The 8,633-nt window shown below is 26.7% G+C and overlaps 1 protein-coding gene across 1 annotated transcript; it reads right to left on the reverse strand.

Annotated features, from left to right (window-relative positions):
• Positions 1-6,158: 6,158 nt before the first annotated feature.
• On the reverse strand, positions 6,159-8,164 carry LOC122268854 (gastrula zinc finger protein XlCGF7.1-like). Its single transcript, XM_043039463.2, has 2 exons — positions 8,027-8,164; positions 6,159-7,178 (listed from the first exon to the last, which is right to left on the reverse strand). Exon 2 carries the CDS (start codon positions 7,071-7,073, stop codon positions 6,291-6,293), a length of 783 nt encoding a protein of 260 aa, XP_042895397.1. The 5' UTR covers positions 7,074-7,178; positions 8,027-8,164; the 3' UTR covers positions 6,159-6,290.
• Between the last annotated feature and the right edge of the window lie 469 nt (positions 8,165-8,633).

Raw genomic sequence — 8,633 nt, forward strand, 5'->3', positions numbered from 1 at the left:
CACACACTTTTCGACGTCCGACGTTCTCGGAAAGTTGTTGACATCTCTGAGATTGTTTTAAAATTCGAAAAAATGTTTGTAGTAATAGAAGAGACTTCTTTCTTCAAATTCCACACATTGAAAAAAACATAATTCTGAATAGCAGCACTTGAAAAGTGCCAAATTCGAATTTGCACAAAGTAGCCCCACATGACGGTAGCTTAAAAACAAGAGAACATTAGAGAATTGGAATAGTAAAACAAACTTATCAACAATGCACTTACCGGTAGATCCTTCTTCTTTACTAGTAAAGTGTAATGCAGAGTTTGAAAACAGAATTTCCACACAATCGATGTACTTGAGGGATCTACTAATGTACCAGTTAAGAAGAACCAGCATGTTATGAAATGGAAAGTAACAAAAAATTTTTGCTTTCATGCTGAGTTTTGCTAAATTATTTGATACCTAGCATGATTTTAGAGGTGCAGGGCAACTAGGATATGTAGATCCCTATATATGTGTATACAAAGAGCTTGTGGCCCTATAATAATAACATACATTTTAAAATTGCTCAGAAGTACCCTTATTTCAAACAGGCAAGTCTGATTTCCTGTGTTATCTTACGTTGAAAAATGTTTTAAAAATTTGTTAAGTATGTATTTAGAAAAAATACAAAGGAACAGTTTAATGTAAAAATGTCACTTTAAAAAAATTGCAGCTTATTACTACATAGTTCCAAATCTGTGCTAATCACATTAGTGTTCAATTAAATATAGCTTCTTTTAAAACTGCATTCTATCCATAGTTTATTTTTTCTATGCATTTTTATCAACAAAAAAAAAAAAAATACTGCAGCAAAACATAGATATTTTTTAAATAGCACAGCAAAAGACAATAAAAGTATTTTATTTATATAAACATAAGTAATTTTACAATGCACATTAACTTTAGAATGTCAACTAATTTTGATTTGCAATGAAACTAGTATTACATTGCTGAACTATAATAGATTTTTGCTTTATTATTCAGTTAAAGGCTTAAATATTCAAAGTTAAATGGACAAATAAAATTTATGCACATTAATATTTCTTCTTTAATTTAGTTTCAATAATGTTCAGACGATTATTAAAACTAAATATTCTTAACACTTGATATTTAACCTGAAGAGCACAGAAACAAAAATCGTATTGCAAATAAAAACAGCTTATTTCAACAAAATGCAATTAATAAAAAAATTGCTAATATATACAATCAAAGAAATAAAAGTTAAAAAATTATGAAACTTAAACAAAAAATTTTTAATAGGAACCAAAAAGTTTGATAGAACAAAATTAAAAACTTAAACAAGCATTTTAATAATATTTTTTAAATAAATGTCTTCGTTTTCAACAAATCACAGTTATATTTTGTACATATTGATTAAATATAGTCCAGTGGTTCCCAACTTAAATCTCGAATCACATTAATTTTACCCCTAAACTTTTTACAAATATTCTCACCTTTTGATGATAATATCTAATTGAAAAATATAACTTTGCTTCTTTTTCTTTTAAATAAATAAGGTAACATAATTTTATTTTAGAAAGCGAATGGGGGGGGGGAAGCCTCTTAACTGTTTTTTTGGTTTGAATGTTTATGTTTACCTCATAAGTATGCTGATCTCTGAAGTAAGTAAAGAGGTTCAATAATTTTTATTACGTAACAAGCTCTGCTTTGTATATGTTTGAGAAAAGAAAAACCCTTTTGCACATTTCAGAACCGTTTTTTGTTTATATTCAGAGCAAAGATGGATTTTTTATGAATAAATAATTACATTTCGGCTTTAACCTTCATCACACAATGAAAATTTGACTAGTTGTCCATTGAATGTAAATTTTTTTGCTATAAGAGCTGAAGATAGCGATACATTTCCAATAATGAATCATTTTATAGAAGCTGATTATACAGTCTAGTAAATTAACTTAAGGGAGGGGGGGGAAAGCTCATTGTGGTTTCTCAATAGTGAGACCTTTGTTTATCTGGAGAAAAAAAAAAGCCAACTATTTAGAGGGTTTCAGGGATTAAGATGTCATTAGAGCATCAAAATGATTAAGAAATAATCAATATTAGAAAAATAGACTTAAAAATTAAAATAGATTAAAAAGGCATTATGCATTAGTTGCCAATGTTAACGTAATTTTTGGTATTAATATAATAATAAATATAAAACTAGATGATTTTTGTCTGTAAACTTCAGATAATATTATTACCCTCTGTGCTTTTCTGATTTTGCATCAAAATATATAACAAATATATATATTTTTTGGTTAAAAAGACTTTCTATGATTCAAAGTTGGTGATGAAAGAACTATTAAAATGATGAATATAACAATGATAGGAATTAATTTTTTTAATAATGATTTGCTTAATAGACAACATGGAACTTTTAAACAATCCATTAGTTGAGAACCACTGATATGGTCGATAAGCCAAATATTTTTTAATCTAGGGAGACCTTGGCATAGACTGATGGCAGTCGTGTGACTGCCTGCTCAATACAGTTTAGAAACATAAAAAAAAGTTACAATAACTTTTAACATTTGTAAAGTATGTACTTTAAAAAAATTACATAATCCTATAATAATATATGCACTTAAAAAAATGCTAAATTATAAACAAACAACTTTCCATGAAATTATATTTCGATAATTATTTTCAAAAATAATTCGTGCAAACATAAAAACAATGTCTTGGAGCTTTAAACTTCTGATATTTTTTCCATACAACTACAAACTGTAACTCCCTTGTTAAAGAAAAAAAAAGTTAATAATTTTAATAGAATGACCAAATATGTTTAATAATACAATTATAAATGTGTATAAAAATTCAAATTTTTAGTATTTTAGACAAATTAACAGTTTAAAAAAAGGAAAAATGCCAAACAAAAATTTAATGTTTTCACAAAAATAAATTATCACAAATAATATTTTAATTGAAGAGCTTAGTGAAGGTGGAAAAATAAACTTTATACAAACAAAAGAACATAAATATGGTATTTTCCAGTTGCCAAAATAAATTATTAAAATTACATTTGAAAATAGCCTCTGCAAAATGGAAAATTTTAAGTTTCAGTATATGATAAAAGTCTATACTCCCAAATTCAATAACCACAGGCATCATAATGCTTGCTGACTGCATTAAAAGATTCTTGATCCATGAAAAAAAAATTCAGTTGTTAATAAATTTCAGTTTTCTAGGTAAAAGTATAAATTCCCCTGAAAAAATAAACAAATGGTGCCTGCTATGTGATAGGTATTCTAGAATGTGCTCTTAGTACAAGAAGGTAGGGGACTTCTGAAGCAATGTGTTCTTCCACTAAGCTCTCCAATAGTCATCTGCGGTTTATTCAGAACATTACAATACCTATGTTAGGTCAGCAACAAATAATTAAATTAAAGCACTTTTTTATCATTAATGTCCAAAAAAGACATTTGGGTTTGTTTTGTTTTCAAATCTGTTCACATTTGTCAAAACATATATACATTATACTTTTTATAAAATTAACTTTAGGTTCAATGAAATAAATTTACAGACAATGCTAACCTTAATTTGCATCTTTTAAAATAAAATTATTCCCAATAGTTTTACATTGTTATTAAAAAAAGCAATAAATTAAATATTATTTCTTTATGGTAGCAACTTTGATGTATAAAAGGGCAAAATTTTCAATAATAAAAACTTCGACAATGATAATTCAATAATAGTACTTCTGATAATATACGACTATATTAATAAAAATAAATATACTATTATCATGCAGTTTGGTATAGGAATATCACAGAAATGAAAATATTAAAAAAATAAACATAATACAACAATCTTAACAACTTCAAATCTACATGAAACATTTGACTAGTGAATTAAGTATTCATAGAAAAAATATACTAGAGAAAATAAGTTCATACAGCCATAATAACAATTTAAATAAAATAACTATGGACAGTACAGCAGAAAATATGGGAGATATAGCATAGGGAAGGGGCTACAGCCTACCCCTACAGAATTTACAATAAAATCTCACATATAGAGAAGCAGTACACCCTATGGATTTTTTGAAAAAGTTATTTTTCTTTTTTTTTTTTTCAATTTTGTAGTTTTTATTAAAAGTATTGTAAAATTTGTTCATTTCTATAATTTTTTATGTACTTATGTACAAGTATTTTAGTTTGTCAATTATAATTTTTTGTCAATTTAACAGTCTTTCTTTAATGGTATTGGAAAATTTGTTAATTTTTGCAATTTTTACTGTGCTGCTGTACAAGTTCTTTTTGGTTCTCCTAAAAATAATTAAAAAGTATAAGATCTGGGTGTTATATAATTTTCTGTTGCTACTTCTCTGCTATATGAGTATTTTACATCAATTACATCAGCTATCCACCAAAGATCCTTGTTCTCAATTGCCCTTTTCTATCAAAAGTAACAGTATAAGTCCAAAAAGAACCATTTAACTGTAATAAAAAACAGTATTGTAACTGTTTTTTATCAGAACAAAACTCTGATATAAAATTAAGTTAAATTAGAAGAAAACATTTTAAAGTGATTTTAATTTAAAGAATATTAAACTGAATATGATTAGAAACAAAAGTGTCTATAAAATTACAACATTCAATTTAAAGAATATAAAATTGGAATTTTTACCATTTTTTTCAATATAAAATTTGTGCACAACAGAATGGCAAGAACTATTAGTTTATGAGACAAACTTTTACACTTCCAAACAAGTTTTTTATAAAATAGATCATGATTAAGAAAAAACTTTTGCAATTTAGCAAACATGAAATGCTTTAAAAAACTGTTTATCTTTGCATCTTTTAAAATTTATTATTCTTTGACAATTTTGTTACATTTGTCACAAAAAAAAATTATTATTGAGTAACAGAATGAACATAAATACACAGTATTCCTATTTTAAGCTCGATTTACTTACAGGCAAAATTAATACGGATTCAAAATGGAAAGTAGAAATCCATTCATTCAATGAAAAATAATAAGTGATATACTATAATTTTATATCAATTATTGAGGTGACATAAGTTTTCATTAAATTTGAACAATAAATTTCTTTAATATTCAATTATGGACATTGTTATCCATGGAAAGGATTTAGTGTGAAGAAATGTTGAAAAAATATAACGTGAAAAAAAACAAAGATAAAAAAAGAACACCTTACTTTTGATGTATTGTATGGATAGTCACCTAAGATATAATCTTAATTGTTTGAGAAGCTAAACTTAAACAGCTTAAAATATCATCTGAGGAAAATTAATTATCATATTTATGATTACTGCTCTCAAATCATTAACAGTGTATCCTAGTATGTGACAATCTAATTATTAGATTAAAAGTTATTAAAGTGTTATGCTTTTTATAATGCACACTGTAGATACACAATAAAGAAAAAAAATTGCAACACTGTATCAAAGAAATTATAGTTTGACTAATGAAAAAGCTTTTATATTAATTAAAATTGTTTCTTCTGCATTTTAAAAATATATTTTATGTAGATATAGATTTAAAATAATAATATAACAGCTCAAAAACAAATTTTTTGACTAACTCCATGAGATACTCAAAAAAAGAAATCAATTCCATTATTAAAAGTCATTATAAATTTAAATTCAAAATAAGTCATAAGTCAGAAAAAACAATCACACCCAAAACACAACACTACTTAGCAAATGAGTAAATATTCTAGCCTGCAGTTTCTTTTTTAAAGTATTATTTTGATCACATGGCTTAAAACATCAGAAAAATAATTACCCCTATTCAAAATTCATTAGAATTATTAACTTGTTTAATAACCTAAGAAGATTAAGTTAGATACTTTAATCACAGATTGTTATATTGAATAGAATCCTGATAATCTGAAATAGCTGGGCATGAAACCAACAGGAATTACTAAAAACTCAGATTGACCAGATTTTATATTATGAAATAATACAAATAAAAATGACTATTTTTCAAAAAGGCAAATTAAAATTAAAGTATAATTACTAAATTCTTTTTTTAAAGAGACGCTGACTTTAATAGTAAAAGAATCAATAAAACATAAGGACCTAAAGCCTCACTTTCAAAGTGTCAGTGATATTTCAAAAATAATTGATGCATTTAACAGATTTTTTTTTAAAAATAATGCTTATTTCTTAAGATCCTATAAGTGAATTACGATCAATACATATTTTTTTGTTCACCAGTTATTTCAAAACAATATAAATTCTTTCATGTAAATTTTCATTGTCTTAGTGTGATATACACAGAGGCATAGGAAATAGTCATTTATTAGATAACATATAATGACTTGCATGATTTATATTCAAAATAGATGTTGCCAGAGACACTGATATTTTGTGCTCAGGTGCTCTTGGCAATTTTAATTCACAATTTTGATGACAGTTTTTCTCACAAACATCTTGAGAATTGTCTTCTTCTGCATGCATTTGCATATGTTCATTTAGAAGGCTTTTAAGAGAAAAACATTTATTACAAATATTGCAAGCATATTTAGCTTTACTGTGGGATAAAAAGTGTGTTTTCAGCCTACTTTTAACAACAAAACATTTACCACATACATCACAATTATGTGGTCTACTGTTTGAATGTAATAGAGTGTGAGTTTTCAAATGGGATTTTTGTCTAAACGATTTACTGCATATAACACAATTATAGGGTCTTTCTCCTGTATGAATCATCATATGTCTTTTTAAAAAATATTTCTGTTTAAAAGATTTTTGGCATAAATTACATGCGAAAGGACAGTCATTTGTATGTGTTAAAAGATGCATTTTTAAATTACTTTGTTGCACAAATCGTTTTGAACATAGGGTACAAATATATGGTCTTTCTCCAGTATGCGTCAGCATATGCCTCTTTAAATTACCTTTTAAAGTAAATGTTTTCTTACAGACGTCACAAATGTGTGGACGTTCTTTTAAAAGAAAAGACTTCTTTTTATCTTTTGAAGTTTGAAACACAAAACCCGCAGTAGTAAACATATTACAGAGAAATGGCTGATCTATCTGCTCAGAGTTTGAGGAGCTGTTGTCTTCATCAGCCATGATTTAATTTTGTAAAATTCACACCTTTATACGTAGCATCTTAGTATTACTTAGCACATTAAGATATAGGAAATGCTGAAAGTCATTCTTAGCATTCTTCAACACCTGCAAACATAAAAATATATCACTAAATGAACTAAATCAATAAATGTGCTATGATTATGCAAAATCGGAAATTTTGGTGAAAGTTTGAAATTTTTTTCAATTGCAAAAATGTATTAAATATGATTTTGATATTGACTTTTTTGATTTAACAATTCAGAATATTCGAAATACCTTTCAAAATTGCAAAATAAGAAATTTTTTTTAATTGTTAGAAAAGTGAGAAAGAAAATATTAACAAACAGTAAAATATACTAAGACAAATGCTTTTTTTCTATTGCACGAAGATAAAGGAAATGTTTGCTATTTTTCTATTCGTGTTTAATTTAACAAGGAAACATTTCTATTAGGTTTATTTTTCTTTCATAAAAAATAAGAATTGTTTATAAATTGGTCTAGAATGAAGCATTGTTACAATTGGATATTGCTTAATTTGTACTTAAGTTGAAATAAAATAATTAAATCATGGAAGAAGAAAACTCTCACAGCATTAAAATGTTACATAAATTTGTGTAAGAAGCTGGCAGCTCTGCAAAATATTTCGCAACAAATTGGCAGTAAATAACATAAAATAGCAGAATCTTACACATATTTCGATAAGTACAGAGCAAAAAATGAGAGAAAAGATTGTACATTTTAATTGTAGCATGAACTTAAAATCATTAATATAGAAAAGAACAAAAAGGGGTTAAGATAAAGTATCGCATTCTTTAAAATTCAAATTAATTAAATTTTTTAGCACTGCTATGATATTATTTAAATTGGCACGAAACTACAAAATGTAAAAGATTTTAATAATATAGTCAAAACATTTATGGTAGGTATTTATATTTCTGTTAATGATGCATTACTTCAAAAGTATTGATGGTGATAGATTACTCTCATGAAATAAATTAGCATGATTATCCCTAAAAACATTTTTTAAGAGCAGTCTTCAAAAGTTTTATCTATATTAATTTTAAGTCATCTCCATAGATCAGAAAGCAGAACTGTGTTGTTTGTTTTTGATGTTTTCTAAAGCTTCCGGTTTCTTAATTCTGCACATATGAAGGTACGCTTTATAACCAACATATTTGGAACAAGAATAAATTATAGATGGCACTATGAGTTTGTCAGTATCTGGTTATGGTTTTTTTGGATTTGCCTCGTTTATATCAGAACCGTTCTCACTGAATGCGAAAATCAGATTTTTAATCGCATCGCAAATTCGAATTCGCAAAAGCGAGTTTTTCGCCGCTAGTGTGAATGATCTTGAGACCATATGCACTGGATGCGGAAATATCGCATATGCGAATTCAGAGATGCACATGAGAGCCTGATTGGCAAGTTTTATATGGGTAAATATACTTTATCAATCACCACTTGCAGATGCGAGTTTTCTCATTCAGCGTGCAGGTCCTAGTTAAATGTCTCTTCACTTTCAATCGTAATCAAAGGACCGAAAGGGAGCGGGCCGCA

This window comes from Parasteatoda tepidariorum, chromosome 3 (genome assembly GCF_043381705.1).
Source record: "Parasteatoda tepidariorum isolate YZ-2023 chromosome 3, CAS_Ptep_4.0, whole genome shotgun sequence".
Taxonomy (NCBI): Eukaryota; Metazoa; Arthropoda; class Arachnida; order Araneae; family Theridiidae; genus Parasteatoda; species Parasteatoda tepidariorum.

What these genes read in the sequence shown, in the direction of transcription:
- LOC122268854 (XM_043039463.2), bottom strand. Translation starts at nt 7,073, where the DNA reads ATGGCTGATGAAGACAACAGCTCCTCAAACTCTGAGCAGATAGATCAG.